At 57.6% G+C, this 16,244-nt stretch overlaps 1 protein-coding gene across 1 annotated transcript in view; it reads left to right on the top strand.

Annotated features, from left to right (window-relative positions):
* TRABD2B (TraB domain containing 2B) overlaps positions 1-15,322 on the top strand; it is a 218,085-nt gene extending 202,763 nt beyond the window's left edge. Inside the window, exons 5-7 of the mRNA XM_007463920.1 lie at positions 3,152-3,242; positions 6,433-6,702; positions 15,103-15,322. Coding sequence (XP_007463982.1) covers positions 3,152-3,242; positions 6,433-6,702; positions 15,103-15,322 — 581 coding nt within the window. The remainder of the gene's footprint in view (positions 1-3,151; positions 3,243-6,432; positions 6,703-15,102) is intronic.
* The last annotated feature ends 922 nt before the right edge of the window (positions 15,323-16,244 follow it).

The raw sequence follows: 16,244 nt of genomic DNA on the forward strand, positions 1-16,244 counted from the left end.
TGGGGCGAGGGAAAGAGGAACCTACGAGGAGGACAGAGAGGGAGCCGTGAGAGGAGTACGAAGAAAACAGGACAGAACGGTGTCGTGAGGTCCTGAGAAAAACAAGCCCCAAAGAGGGCAAAGAGGGGGTCGCGATGAGAACCTGTTCCCGGGAGTGAGGTCTTGCTCTGGACAGTCCTGGGGCAGGAACCCCATGGGAGGGGCCTCCTGCAGGAGCTGCCCCTGGGAGGGAGCAGGCACCTCCCCACCCTGGAGGGAAGGAGGTGAAGGCCAGTGTGGCTTAGAGAAGGAGGGGATAGGAATTTGGAAAAAATCATTGCTGATTGCTTCTCATTTCTCCAAGTATCTGAAGTCTTCTGTTTAGGGTCTTAAAATACACAGTAAGGGCCTGGAACCACTGAGATTGAGGGAACGGGCAGGGTGCAGACCAGACACTGAAACGTTGCCAGGCAGTGCTCAGGGTCCAGCCAGCGTCCTGTAAGGCTTGGGCTCCTCCGAATGCCCCCTCTGCCAGCTCCAGGAATGCTCCTTTTAGAGCGGCCACACGGCCATCAGTAAATATTCGTGCTACTCCGGTATAGCCTGAGGTGGCCTGTTTTCCCTACGGCTCTTGAAATCTGCGCGGACCACTGCTGGGCCTGGAGGCCCCTGTCTTTAAATGGGTCTCCATGGAGGCAGGGAAGGAATTGCTTTGCTGCCAGGAGTGCATTCCAAGAGCTGTGGGCAGGGAGTTCCTGCAGCCTGTGCGCTGGAGGCCACCACACCCAGTTCCAGCCTGATCAGTTCGGGGGGCAGGCAAGAGTGGGGTCGACTCTGTGGCCACAGCCAGGGATGGCTCAGCCCCTCACTCAAGTGTGTATGCTGGGCTTTTCCAAAGGACGTTCACTCCTCCTGCCTCGTTGGGACCTTACAGCCTCCCCAGGGAGGCAGCCTCAGGGATCCAGGCCCATTTGACACACAGGGAAACTGAGGCTGGCAGCAGGGCAGCTGATTGCTCAGGATCACGTACGGGAGACTCAGAGCCTTGGCAGAAGCCTAGGTCTTCTGTCCTCTATAGCAGTGGGTCAGGGCCAGAGCTGCGAGGGCGTTGTCCATGTGTCTTCTGCAGCTGGCTCCCCAGGTGAGCCTCACTGACCTCACAGTCTCTGCACATGCTGTTCCCCCTACCTAGAACACGCCCCGCCCCACCCTGTGCCACCCCACTCTCATCCTCACCTAGTTAACTCTGATCCCATCCCTCAGCTAGGGATGCCTCCTCCGGGAAGTCTACCCTGCCCCCAGGTTAGATTAGCGGCCTCCTGTGCACGCTCACCACCTTGTGTGCTTCCCTCGGCATAGTACTTACCCTGGATCAAAAGACCTTGATTCTCAAGACCGTGAGTGCCTAGAACAAGCCCCTACCTGTTCATCACCATCCGGCACTGGATAGGCACTCAATCAGTGTTCGTCAGATAAATGCAATAAATAGGTAGAGAAAAGGAGGGAGAGGAGGAGGGAGGGAGGGAGGGAGGGAGAGTACAATTTCATAAGGGTCTCTGGAGTCAAACTAATGCCTTCCCCATGAATGTGAGAGCGAGGGGAGCCCATGGTGTAGCCCAATCCCTCCCTGTACACAGAGAGACACCAAGAGCATACAGGCTCTTGGTGGGTTTGCCCAAGGTCTCAGAGCGAGTGTGGTGGGTTCTAGTCCAAGTCTCCCATTCCCAGACCTGTGATTTTTTTTTTGCAGTGATCCAAAGGTGGGATTTCAGGGACTGTGGCAGGCCACCGAGAGAGACTGTTGGGTGGGGGACTTGTTGGGGAGTCTTGAAACCAGCCCAGAGGTGTGCAGGGCTGGGCGGCAGTGGGCTGTGGGGTTCACCCCCCTGTTCCAGCCACTGTGCACTCCCAGCCTCACTTCCTCTGCGCTGGAGCCTCTCCACTCCCCAAAAGCTCGTCCACCTCCCTGGGGCTGTCAACATGCTGACCTTCCAGCTTCCCACCTGTCACCACCAGCCACAGGCAATTAGAATAATAGTGCAGGAATTTCCCCCCAGGTTCTGGGATGAATGGTGAGCAGGAGGGGAGCGAACTGCCCGTGGAAGTGGGGCTTCGGGGAAGGACATGGGCTGGGAGGGCGCAGGGGCCAGCACCACTCTGCCCACATTGAACGAGTGGGGAGACAGGCCCAGCGAGGAGGAGGGGCTCGCCCGGGGCTGACTCCCAACAGCGACTGGCCTTGCGAGGAGTCTCCCTAACCGGAGCATGGGAGAGCCTCCACCGTGTTCCCTGCGTCCAGCCAGAGGGCGTGCCTGGTCTCATCTGGGGCTGTGGACCAAATGATTCATTTCTATATTCTCAGTGTCTAGCCCAGGGCTGGCCGCAGAGCAAACGCATCATAAATGTCTGTTGAATGAATGGTTAGCGGTGGAGAGTGAGATGGAGACCAGCCCCCTCCGCACCCCACACAGGGTTCTATTACTCCTTCCCCAGAATCTTACACTTCATTGTGTCCTCAGGGCCCGCCCCAGGGCCTGGGTCAAGTGTGTGATCCATAAATGTTGGATAGATGGTGAACAAATGAATCTTCGAAGTCTTAGATCCAGCCAACACATACTGAGCGTGTGTGGGGCAGTAGCCATGCGGTCTCTGCCCCATGGAGCCTGGTGAGGAGATAGACATGCCCACACAGAACCCCATTCCCATGCTAAGGCAGGGAGCCTCAAGTTGCTGGTGGAACTGACAAAGATGAGCCATAGACCTCAGAGCTGGACCTTGTCTGACTACTGGAGGTTGTCCCTGCCTGGACAGTCCAGGGCTGGGGTCAGTTTGATGGTGTGGGGCACAGTGATGCAACAGTAAATAAACACTGTGAGCCTTTGCCGCATGCCAGCCACTGTTCCCGGAGTCCTCACAACAGCCCTAGAGACTGCTAATACAGTCATTCCCACTTTACAGATGGGGAAACTGAGGCACAGGGTGGTACAACCAATGAGCAGCAGAGCCAGGATTTGGACCCAGGCAGGGTGGCACCAGCCCATCTTCCAGCTACACCATACTGCCTTTCAGGGAGGCCTGACCTTGACTTTGGTGTAGGTCGTTGGCCTGAGGCTGTCCCCAGTTGCTGATGACCTGCTATGTGGCTGAGCCCACTTTGTCTCTTGTGTTCCAGGTCACTTTCTGGGGAACAACACAGTCATCGACGTCCTTCGGCAGGCAGGGCTGGAGGTGGAGCACACGCCCGCAGGACAGACCATCCACAGGTAAGCAGCTGGGACATCTGGGGGCGTGGGACTTGCTGGCCCACTGATGCTGGTCCACGGGCCCTGCTGACCACGTGCTGTATGGCAGGCTGCACCCCACCTTCCCGCTCAGGCCTGCGGGGCAGAGTCTTGAAGGAGCCTCTGGTGAGATGGGGCCTCCTAGCGACTGGCCTTCACCAGGCACCCAAGAGTGGGGGCTAGGCTGGAGGTGGGGAGACCGGGAAGGAGCTTGGTGTACAATAGTGGCAGGAGGTCACGGCGGTGGGAAAGCAGTGAAGGTGGGAATGGGAGGAGCGTTAAGTTTTGAGAGATGTTCAAGATTTAGAGACTGGTGATCGGTGGGGTGCAAGGACTCTGTAGGACTCCCGGGTTGCTGCCTAGAGGACCTGGTGGATGCCCAGGCCCTGAATCGAGATGGGGCCATGTTTAGGACGAGCCCTGGCCAGGCCTCTTCCCTGTGTCCCAGCCCTGCCCACACCCGGTCCTCACCTTCCTCTGACCACACCTTCTCATTGCTGCCTCTTGGCAGCAATTCCCTCACCTAACTTGCTTGCCAGGGCGCACTCGCTCCGCCCAAAGAGCCATATAATGCATACAGTGGCCATCCTCTCTTCCTGTGTGGGTTTTCTGTCCCCCTCAGGCTGGAAGCTGCCTGAGGGCAGATGCCAGCTGGGTTCACCCGTGGTCCACAGTGCCAGCACCAAGCCGGGCACGGTGAGGTGTCGGCATGTGCTGGGCAGCCCTAGAAGACAACAACAGAATCCTGAAACCCGGGGCTTCCACGCAACTTGTGCACCAACCTGTGCAGGAACCTTCCTCACAGGGCTGGCCAGAGTGTGATTTCGGCCCCTGTCCATGATGTTATAAAATCCAGAGTCCAAAAGAAGCTTGAATAATCATAGCTAATGTTTATTGACTGTTCACTGTGTGTTGGGCTCTAAGCGCTTTTAACTCATTAAATCCTCACAACAACCCCGTGAGGCAGGAACTATGAGTATCCCCACCTTAAAATTGAGGAACCTGAGGCCCAGGGAGGCGAAGCCACTTGCAGAAGGACACACAGCTCATGTTAATGGCAGTCTAGCTCTAGGGCCTTCCTAAGGTCCTCACCACAACCTGTACTGCCTCAGGGGCTGGGGGCGAGGCTCAGGGGTGGGAGTGCTCAGGAATGATTGCAGCCTTGCTATTCACTCTGCAAAGATGAGGCCTGGGGCCTTGAGCCTCTGGTCTCCCAGCTCCAGGCTGATGCCCTCCCCCCGTCTCTAAACGCTCTCACCTCGGACTCCTCCATCTTCTCATCTTCTGAGTCAGCCTGACCAGACCGCCCTTCCTGACCACTGGAGCCCAGCACAGATCAGTTTGTACTGGGCCAAGGGTAGGCGTGAGTTGGAGGGATGAGGGACCCAAGGTAGCCTCGGGGACAACGCCTTCCTCAAGCTCCTCCTCACAGCTCCAAGGACCTCCACCTCAAAGCTCATTGTGTGGGTCTGGACAGCGCGGGGGGGCGGGCAGGCCGGCGGGGCTGCCTCGGCTCCTATTCATCTCAGAGCCCAGGCATTAGAACAGGTATCCCCCGACTCCCCGCAGGCCCCGCTCTCAGCCTGAGTCTCTGAGTGCAGGCTGAAGTCCTGTGGGTGGGGTGAGGGGGGCGGGGATGCCGAGGAGGCCCCAACAATAAAAGCCATCATCAGTCGCAGGTGCCTCCTGGATCCGTCTTTTTGTCTGCCTGTTTTGAATTATCTCCCCAGCAGCTGCGGCATCTCCTGGACCCTGGGAATCTGGGGTTGCCGTGGGGGATGGAGGAGGACAGGCTGAGCTGATGGCCTTCTGTCCTTCAAGGAGAGAGAAGCCCCTCACCCCATTGTGCACGCAGGAGCGGAGTTGGGGGACAGCCTCCCTTGGGCGCCGGCTTGCCTTTACAATTCTCGGGACCAGGACCAACTTCCCCCGGGGTCAGATGTCCCCAGAAGGAATTCCGTTTGGACCACAGAGAGGGAAGAATAAAAGGGAGAGGAGCAGAGGGTGTTCCCAGGCTGAGGGGTGTCTGCGCACCGCCGTATGGCATGTGGAGTCCACGCCACACACTTAATCGCACGTCACTGCCTGCTGCAGACAGCTCTGTTTGCTCGAGGGTGACATTAAAGAGAGGCCGGTTCTGTGCCAGGCATTATGTTAAGATCTCGTCTCTTTCATCCTCATGACAGCCCTATGAAGTGAGTAGTATTAACTCCGTTTATAGCCAGCTGTTTCTTGGATACTTGTGTCCCCGCCCTTAGTCACATAGCCTGGAAGGTGCAGAGCCAGCATGTGAACCCGTGTCTGTCTGCCTCCACCTTGAGTTCTTCCCTGCTCAACACTGTCCTGCCTCCCCTGGAAAGGTGCTCAGGAGACCAGTGTTGAATGCATGAGGGGATGGTTGGATGAATGGCACAGCAATAATGTTAATATATCATATTTAAGGAAGTTAACTACTGAAATGTTTCAGCTGCTATTTGCCAGCCACCGTTCTGAGTACTTTGCGTGTGTTAACTCACAAAATCATCGTGATGCCGCTAGGAAGTACCAGCTGTAATATCCCCATTTTCCAGGGCAGGAGACTGAGGCACAACACAGGGAAGTTGGGTAACTCACCTCAAGTCCCTCAGCCAGAGCTTGTTGAATGAACGAGGCCCTGACCAAGATCAGATATGCTCCCAGAAACCTGCCCAGGGCTCACCCTCTCACTCCTGCTAGTCTGGGTTCACATGTCACCAACAGGGACCAGACAAGGGTTGTTGTCCCTGCCAACAACGCCCCCTCCCCCCACGGCCCACGCTGTCCCTCCTGCCCCTGCTTTATTTTTCTCCTCAGCAGTTATCACCATCTGACATCCGGCCCATCTTACTCTCTGTCTCCCACTTCGGAATGTAAGCGCTAAGAGGACAGGGGCTTTGTCTATTTTGATCGTTACTAACACCCATTACCTAAAAATTTCCTGGTGCCAGGTAGATGCTCCATAAATATCTACTGAACCAATAAATGAAAGAATGCACCAAAGCTCTATCTCGCAACACCAGGAGATGCTTTTCCTGGGTGACCCTCAGCCGGGCCCCCTGGCATCTTCTCCTGCCGTGACAACTTTCCCACTGAATTGCATGCCCCGTCGCACCTGAATGACACGCATGCCTCATGTGCGGTTGCCCCTGTCCAGCCCTGTTGCCCGGAGCCCGGCACCTCCACCCGAGGGGACCTCGGCGAGCCCCGCCCAGGCGACCCCAGCTGCTGCCATCCCTGCGGTCTCCTCGGCAGCCCCCACTGCCCCACCTGAGGAGGAGGACCCAGCCCTGTCCCCGCACCTCCTGCTACCCGACAGCCTCAGCCAGCTGGAGGAGTTCGGGCGACAGAAGAAATGGCACAAGAGGCAGAACAAACACCAGCGGCCGCGGCAGTTCAATGACCTCTGGGTCCGCATCGAGGACAGGTGAGCTGGGAGGGGCAGGTCCACCGGGAGCTGGGCCTCTCTCTGGTCAGCCTACCTGAGACCCACCCAGGGCCAGACACACTCTGTTATCCGCATGCCCGGCTCTAAGGAAGGGTGGCAGGTGGGTACTCGATCGGAAACTGGCTTGTCCCTGTTCACAGAGGATCCTTCTGTTCATGCTTCGGGGTTTGTAGAGCATGCTTACACCTGACTTTTCAGTTTTCTCCATTTGAAGGTGAAGGAATAGAAGCTTCCTTCAGGTGCAGTGGACAAAAGTCTGCTTTGCCCTTAGCTTTCTTGGATGCGTGATGGGTGCAAAGCAGACCCCGTTTGTCCCATGGGCCAGAAGGTGAAAGCAGGAGAAAATGGAACAGGCTGGCCAAATCAGAAAACTGTGAGCTCTCTGGGCCTGGATGGCCTGAGCAGCCGACCCGCTGGCAGGGAGGCTGCAAGAGGTATCCTGCGTGCAAGAGAGACACGGCAGGTGATGGCGTGGGCTCTGTCTTGGGAGGGGCTGGGGGATTTGTGATAAAACCTTGTTGGAGACGGGCAGGTGCAGAAATCATCCTGCTGTGCTGATACCTGTCTGTCCTCTGCCTGTGTGTCTGCCTGCACCACTCCCTTGGCCTGTCTGTCACCAAAGCTCCTGCTGTAACCAGGATGCCGTCTTCCAACCTCCACCTGCAGGCTCAGCACAGAGCGGTCTCCCTTGATTCCACTTTTGGGCAGAAATCTCCACATCTGGTGAACAGCATCACCATAGCACCCAGGGAGTGACTGTCAGGGAAGGACAGAGTCCTGCCCACTGCAGTAGCCCTGCCCTGGACATTGTGATCCAGCACTGGGCCTTCGGAGACTCAGAGCCTCCACGTGGACCCTAAAAATCATCATCTGGGATTTTCCTCAGCATCCCCAGAAAGAATTACCTTGGGTACTTGTTAAATAATACCCCAGGCCCCACCACAGACCTCGTGTATTGGAATGTGTGGCACAGGAGCTTGGGAAGCCATGTGCTGAATGTGCACTGGAGTCTTCTGAGCAGCTTGGGGAAACGCAGACCCAGCTCTGCATTTATAGATGGTGAACCAAGGCCCGGGATGGGGGCTTGTCCAGGGTCGTACAGGAACCCCCTTCATGACCTTCCCTCAGCCAGGTCTCTGAGTCATAGACAAAAGGTTGACATAGTCCAATCCACTGTCTTAAAGTGCAGGGTGTGCGCTGTCTTAAAAAGACTTCCAGCAAGTAAAGTAAGAGTCCATTCCTCCTTTGGGCCTGTGTTGGCTTCAAAGCGCCTAACTTGGGTTCCCAGGAGACGTGCTTTTGCAGAGGCCCCACCGGCCCAGCCTGCCCAAGATGGAGGCACCGCTGTAGCTATACTGGCCTCGACACAGTTGGCTCGTGTGCCCGGCATGGGCTGCTTCTTTCCCACCGGGAGTGAGGGCACAGAGTTACCAAGAGCCAGTTCTCAGCCCTGGGGAGGCTCGCAGGCTGCCAGGGAGGCACTGGCAGCCCATAAAGCACTCCAATCAGGCCATTCCCCCAGGGCCCCAATCAACCCGCTGGGCAACCAGACCCGGCCAGCAGTGGGTCCAGCCCACAGGGTGACAGGAGGCTGGGCTGCCAGCTCCAGCCACGGACCCCCAACCCCTAACCACGTCTGAAAGGTAAATTTCGGCAAATGACTCCACACGGTTTCCTTTTCACAACACGTCTCTCTGAAACACAGAACCTGGTTTCAGAAGAAAACAGCTTTTCTTTGGCAAGAGGGAACCCCTTTTCAGTCCCAACAGGTAAATTGTGGCTGGATAACTTTCTTCCATCTGGTTGGGTTAGAGAAGGAAATTTCCACCAACCGGCAGCCTATCTGTTGAAAGTTTCTCTACGTCGCAGGGAAGCCGGCCCTGAGGTCCCAGAGGGGCCCAGGTGCAGGGCACAGCTTCCGTCACTCCTGGGTCTCAGCCCACCCATCCTCCTAGCATTCCCAAGTTTCCGGTTCTCCGAGAGGGAGCAGAGGAGAGCTCTCTGGAGGGAGATCTGGGGCCCATTTGTAGCCCTTCTGACAATATTGTTTTCCTTGGAGCTTTAATTCCGTTCAGAGTTTTCTCATTTGCTTCCCCCTAAATCCCACCGGATCCATCCCCTGCTCTCCATCCCCTCTCCCAGCTCATCTTCCACCTGTGATCTTACGGCAGGGCCCTAATGGGTCTCTGGCTCCTAGCCGTGTCCCCAGCACATTACCCTCCTCAGCCTGAGATTCCCAGTGCTTTCTCTCGCCCCGCCCCACCAAGTAAACTTCCTGCTGCTCAGCCTGGATGCAGAGCCTTTGCCTCCTTCCCGCCTCACCTGCTGGTCCTCCTCCTGCGGGATGCCTGGGCCCTGTCCTGGCCAAGCTGTGTGCTGCCCTGCAGTGGACCATGCACGGCCCACCCCCACCCTTGTCCTTGCTTCTCTCTCTGCGGGGGGGTGGATGTGAGTGGACACTTGCTGAGCTCCTGCTGTGCCAGCCACTGACATCCCTCACATCCCCCAGCCCTGTCAAGAGTCCAGGAAGTAGGCTTCGCTTGACCAAGGAGGAAACTGAGGCTCAGCGAGGTCAGGTAACTTGCCCAAGACCTTGCAGCAAGTCAGGTATGGAGCCAGAACCTACAGAATCAGGGCTGTCTGGTGCTGAGGGTCACATTCGTCCAGCACCACGCAGACGCCCCTGCTGCCCTCGCCTGGCAAGCGTCTCCTCCCTTCTCCCCATCCTCCCCACAGCGTGTTCCCTGTGCCCCTCTCCCTTGCATCCCATAGCCTCCCCCTGCCGACCGTGGGTCTCCCGTGGGTGCCCCTGTCCTGGCACAGTTCCACAGATGGCAGTCGTTCGCTTGCGTTTCTAGGCTGGGAGGCCCTGGGGACCAGAGCTTGGGTGGACTTCTCTGGGTCACCGGAGGCCTCACTGAGGGTTTGTTGACTGCATGCATGAGTGAGAGAAGAGGGGGAGAGAGGGGGGAGAGGGCCGAAGTGCCACCTGGAGCAGGCTGGCCTTGCCTCGCCCCTCATTACTCCAGATGTAAACACATCGAAGGAAGTTTAGAGAAGCAGCAGCCCGTGGCAGGATGATTTATGGGGACCTGTGAAAGGGGCCCGGCATGTGTCCGCAGATGGCTGTGCAGCAGCAGCAGAATGGTCTCAGGGAACCCCCGCATCTGAGAGCCAGGAGCAGGCAGCAGGGCTGTGGCCAGGGGGCACGCCAGGGAGGAGGCCATTGCCGCGCTGCGTGCAGGGCGCTGCCCCAGTCGGTCGGATCTGTGACAATCCTTGGTTTCTCCTTTTGCACGGTCAGGGCCTTGACTGGCCTCTGGGGGTCATGCCAGTTCTGTTGTTCCCCCAGTCCCCCAGTGGGTTGGATAAACAAGGGAGCAGAGCACTGGGCCATCGGGAAGGACAGTCATGAGGGGGCAGGTGCAGGGAAGAGAGCGTTTCCCGGGCTCCGGGTATGGCCGGAAGCCAGGTGCAGAGGTGGGCCTCTGTATGTGGTGGCTGCAGAGCCCTGTAGGTGCCACCATGCAGGGACGGGGGTGCAGGACACACGTGCACAGGGGGTCATTGGCCTCCTGGGCCTCGGTTTCTCCAGAGGTTTGAGCAGATGGCCCGAGCCCCCGCAGAGGGGAAGAGAACCGTTTCACCTCCCCCTGGGCCCCTGGGAGGGCTCTGCCCGCCTCCTGCTGACCTACCATCGTGCCCTGAGGTTCTCCAGCTCACCTTTCCCCCAGCACAGCCAGGCTTTCTCCTGGTACCATACAGGGTGCTCAGCATCTCTGCATGAGGCCAGGACCTCGTCTGATTAGAGGACGATGCCCCCAGGAGAAATGGGGAGCAGTGTCACTTAGTGGATAAAAGCACAGAGGAATTCAGGCAGAATCCCCAGCCCCTCCTCGTACTCGCTCAGAGGCTTAGAATAAAAAGATGGTGCTTGTAAAGCGGTGAGCTGGCCTCAGACCACTGGTGACACTCAGTAACAGCTGTCCCCAGTGTTGGTGGCTGACTCTCAGAGTCTGGTCTAGGATGCCACACGCCCCATCTCCCAGCAGGAGGCGGCTCCTGGGCCTTCAGTGCGTATTAGGCTTAAATGAGCCCCTGGGTGAGCACATCGTTAAACAGAAGCGAGTTGGCTACATGCCGGGTGCGCAGCCCATGTCCAGTGCTGGTGGGGATAGAGAAGGAAGAATCGTGGGTCATGGCCGGACAGGGACGGCTCCCTGCTATGGTGCAGCCGAAAGAGCCCTGGAGTCACGGCCACCTTGCCTCTGCCTGGCAAGAAATCCAGCCAGCGGGGGCTGGAGGGCTGGGGACCCTGAGGGTCCAAGTGACCCAGTGAGGGGAGAGTGAAGGCATTCCCAGCAGAGAAGACCATGTGGCCAAAGGCCTGGAGGCTGCCATGGGCCTTAGGTACCAGGACAGGGAGCTGTGGGCAAGCCGGTCACTTTAGATCTCTGCCTCCGTCTGACCAGTCTGCCCAGACAGTTCCAGCCGGGTCATATCGCGAGCTCCACCCCGGCCAGCAGGGCCACCAGTCAGCCAGGCCCTCGTGCCCCCAGCTCCATCTGCACTTTGTCTCCTCGGAATCCGCTGAGGAGCCCACCACCTTTGTATCACAAGAAAGCCACAGCTCCAAGACCCCCCAGACCCAGCCCTGATGGCTCTTAGAGACCCCCTAGTCTCTAAGAGGAGCCTTGGGGCAGCCAGCTGACACATCTCAGGCACCAGCCCTGCTTTCCTGTGCTTTACACCTGGGCTTCTGACTATGATCTCACTTCTGGCTTCTGCTGCTAGAAAACATTTTAAAGTCCGAGCGTCCGATGCTGCTCCTTCGTTGTACACATGGGGAAACTGAGGCCTAGAGGATAGGACCTGCCCAAAGTCACACAACAAACGGGGACATCGGGCTTCTGCCTTCCACCCAGGCAGAGGGCCCCTTCCCACACAAGGGGCCCTGTCGGCTCCGAGCGCACTCGGCCCTTGGTGCCAGCCGTCTGCGGAGCCTGGGAACACTCAGAGTGTTTGGTTTGGCTTCGAGGCCACTTTGCCATGAGACGCTATTCCCCAACAAGGGCCTGAAGGGAAGGGGGCTGGGATCTGGACTGGGCTTTGTGAGCAGAGTGGGCCCAAGAGGTGGGGGTATTTGGAGGGGCTTTCTGTCCACACCCCACTAACCTCACCCCGTTTTCCTGGGACTCCTTCCAAGCAATAATTCCCCCATTCAGGCTCCAAGCGGGAGTTTGCATCTTTGGTTTTCAAAGTGTGAAAGCAAATGCCTTTGGGCGCCTTGTGAGACATAGTTTTCATGATTCCTGCTTGGTCCTTCTCCTGACGGCAGGGGCTGCTGGGCCCCTCTGGGCACCCCAAGTGGCAGCTCAGCCTCCTCTCCTGAGGCCAGCCTTCCTGGCCTCGCAGCTGCTCGGGCTGGAAAGTTGGGGGCAGCAGCTGGGAGGAACCCTTCATTAGAAAAGAAGGGGAGGGAAGGGACTGCGGTAGTGATCCTGCTGGGCGTGGGCACAATACCCTCCAGGGACTGAGGCCACAGGGGCCCTCCTCTCTGACCCTGGCAAGCCTCCACCCACGGGTGTGCGAGGCCTCGGCAGGAAGAACCATGCTTCACTCCCGTGCTCTCCGTCTGCGCAGTTAGGGATGGCACCACAGCCCAGCTGGGGCCGGGGAGGCAGACAGCCTGGTGCACGTCTTCAGGCTCAGTTTCCCCATCTTGAAAATGGGAATAATGATAAGATGACACGTGTATAGCATCAAGCACAGTGTCTGCCGGCACACAGGAAGTGCTCCATAAATGGAGGATGCTTTTAGTGAGAGAGACAAGGACACACACATAATAATAGTGCTAAAAATAGCCAACACCATACAGCACTTCCGGTTGGCCTGGCAATGTTCTGAACCTTACATATGAAACCCATTCAAACCTCGTGCGCATAAATAGGTGTCAATGACACAGTGTGATCAGTGAGAAATGCGCAAGGCTTCGTGGGAGCCTTAACTCTCCCAGGTGGCCTTAGGGGCAGGAGGACAAATCAAAGAGGCCTCCAGGTGAGGAGACTGTTGAATCAGGCCTTCAAAGGTGAGTCAGAAAATGGCAGCAGGACATTAGGTGTGACTGGGGATGGCGGTGTGTGCTGGGAGAGCCCAGAAAGGTGAGGTCAGCCCGCAGCAGGCCATGTGAGAGGTCTCGGGTGCTCTGAAGGCCGGCGTGGGGTGGGAGGTACAACGTGCCGGATTTGGGGGAGTCATAAGGGGCATTCGAAGCTGCCTGGTCTGCCCCCTCCCTTCCGGTGCTTCCCACACAATCTCTGTTCAGGACACCTTCCTGCCACCCATGGTGCGTGACAAGCATTTGCTCCCTCCTCTCCTGATTACTTCTCTGGGAATTTCTATAGACAGAGGAACACACACATCACAACTGTAGAGTCCAGGGTGAGAAGGACCTCACACAAGGATGTGGTAGGTTCCTGCGGCCACAGCATGACCAGGACTAGAGCAGAGGGCGAGGGACAGGGCAGGGAGTGACAATCCCCTCCTTTTCTGAGGGCACACGGACACGGATGCCAGAGCAGATGTCCCAGACCCCGTGCAGGCAGGGATGTGCTTGTGACCCCCGGGCTGCCCTGCCCACCACCCCCTGAGGCTGAACCAGGCTGTGTGAGAGGGTCCGGCCGGGACAGAGATGGGGCTGGGCTGCAGTGGTGATGATTACAGAGCTCACCGTGGTGATGTGGCCAGTTGTCGGGGCCTCATGCCCAGCATGTGGAAACGTGGCCAGTGTGGGACCGGGGAGTGGGGGGAGCCCAGCTGACCTGGGGAGTGAACGGCCCATCAGGGAGGGAGGGTAAGCACTGCAGAGCAGGCAGTGTCCCACGTGGAGGAGGCTGCCCACTCTGCAGATGGCCAGGGAGGGGCAAGCTTCCTGCCCCGCCATCAACTGCTGGTGAGCACCCACTGGGTGCCCGGTTCAGATCCTGTCCCTGCCGTGTGTCCCAGAGCAAGTTACTTACCCTCTCTGTGCCTTGATTTCTTCACAAGTAAAATGGGATAATAGTCTTACCTGCCTCGTAGTGTTGTCATGAGGATTGGATGTTAACGGGTCCTATGTGCTGGGCACAGACGCCGCCGGGAGCGCCCTCAGCCATGTGCAAGCTGGACTCGCGGCCTTCACGGCTGACTGCAGTGTCACCTCTTCCTGGAGGCCATCCGGGCTCCACACTGGGTTGGGGCCCCTCTGTGCGCCCCTTGCCCCTGGCCTTCCCCTCCTATCTTTGACCCTCTGGGGTGATGGGGTTTGTCGGATCCTGCCCCTGCATCTCCCTCTGCCTCCTGCCCCCCAGGGCTGCACAGGGCAGGCGTGAGCCCATCGTCTCTGGGGCCCAGGCCTTTCCTTCATCCCAGAGCCTTCTCCCCCTTGGTCTCTCTTTGTTATGCCTCCGTCATTGTCAACTCTCTTCCCCAGTCCCTGTCCTGCCCTCTGCCCCTCTCTTTGTTCATCATTTCCTATCTCTCTCTCCAGGACCTGAGCCAGTAACCTGGTCCTGGCCCCTGCCCTCCCCTCGACTTCCCGATGCCACCAAGTGCTGGCCTCGGCCCGCCAGTTCCTTCTGCACTCTTCATCTCTTTTTATTTCTCTGTCTCGGCACTTCTCTCTCTTTCACGTAGGCTTCCTTGAGCCAAGAGCCTCACCCATGACGTCCAAACTGGCTTCTATTTCTATAAGTTCATGAGGGACCACCTTCACTGACACTCCCTGTGATTAGGCAGAGTGAGGCCACCAGGGCGCCTGCCCCCAGAGGCGCCTGCCCCCCGAGGCGCCACCCCACTCCCTCTGTGACCTGTCCCAGGGAGCCTCGCTGAGCCTCCGTTTTCTCATCTGGTGAAAGGGGGTGGTGCGGCACGTTGAACGTTTGTTTTGAGGACCAGAGATGCTACTTATAAAGTGCGGATTCCCAGTGGGCGCTCAGTAAACGATAGCCGTGATAATGAGGGTGACATGGGGCGGTTGTTTGTGTGTTTTGTTTTGTTTTCTGTTTATTTCAGACTGGGGAGGGGAGGGCAGCAGGAGGCCAGGGGCACCTGCATACAGAAGTGAGAGGGCTGCCTGCTGCAGTGTGACCCTAGATGGATCCCCTCTGAAACACTTCACTTCTCTCTGCCTGGCACCCAGTACTCTTGAGTGGTCACCCTTGAGGCCGGCTGTGTGGCTCTGGGCTGCTCACTTTCCCTGTCTGAGCCCTTTGTTCCCTTCTCCATTTTATGCGGAAAAAAACAGATTCAATAAAATGTTGGATCTGAACCCTAAGACCACAGCCCAGGACAAGGCTGCTGAGAGGCTGTTCCACGTTCCACGTATTTTTCTCCCTCCAGCACCACCGCCTCGCCACCACCACTGCCCTTCCAGACCACGCACAGCTCCGAAACAGCCAAGCCCCCCTTCCAGCTCTCCGACCCGCGCCAGCAGCAGGAAGAGCCGGGGCTGGCCAGCAGCTCAGCGCCCAGCCGCTCACAGCCTGCCCTGGGCCTCCTCCCGGCCATCGCTGCCAGCATCACAGCCCCCTTCCTGCTGCACACCCTCGGGCTCTCCTGACCTCGGCTGCCCACCTCCCTGCCGGGTGCAGAGAAAGAAGCCAGAGAAACCGATGGGAGGGTCTGCGGCCACACCCACGGCCCCTGCCACCACCTCCAGGGGTGCCGGACACCTCATGGGTAGTCCAGACGGGATCCGTTAGAACACTAGAGCTTTATTGTACCCGAGTTACATCTTCTTTTTTGTAGAAGGATCTTAATTTCCCATAGTGCTATGGGGCTGTTTTGTAAAATATGTGTCCATATTAAAAAAGGAAAATGTATTTATTCTACTGATAAAACTATTTTTATGTGGCCAATGTTAATAACACTTTAACTAGCCCCATCGCCAACCCAGGAGGTGAACCCACGTTGCCAGGACGTCTGCGACCTCATGGGGACCGTGGCTTTGAACTGGCTTGCTCCTGGATCAGTGGAAGCCTCCAGCGTCCGGGTTTGGCTTCTCCCACTGTAGGGACTTCAGAGGGAGGGGCAGGCAGACAGGCTTAGCTTTTGTGAAGCTGGATTTGGGAGCCAGAGATGTGAACGCTAACGGTCCTTCCTTCCCCTGGATGCATCCTAGGGCTGGGAAGATACTTTATGAAAGAGAATGCTGCTATTTTGAAAACCCTGAGTGTCTGTGAACTGGCCCTCCAGACCTCTTGGTATGTGTTCCAGCCAAAGCTCTTGGGTGGGGGAAGGGATGTTGGTACTGAAGAAAGTGGTCCCACAGCCCCATGTGACAGATGGTTAAACTCGCCAAAGAGAGTAAGGTTGTTGCCCCAGGTCACAAAGCAAGTGGGAGATCTTGTAATGAGAGCTGCCATTTGTCCGGAGCCTGCAGTGTGGCAGGCATTTTGCACATTCACTTTATCACAGATCCTCACGCCAGTTCTGTGAGATACAATTGGCCCTGTTTCACAGGTGAGGAAATTGAACCCCCA

The sequence above is a fragment of the Lipotes vexillifer genome, unplaced genomic scaffold, assembly GCF_000442215.2.
Source record: "Lipotes vexillifer unplaced genomic scaffold, Lipotes_vexillifer_v1.1 scaffold13, whole genome shotgun sequence".
NCBI classification, from domain to species: Eukaryota; Metazoa; Chordata; class Mammalia; order Artiodactyla; family Lipotidae; genus Lipotes; species Lipotes vexillifer.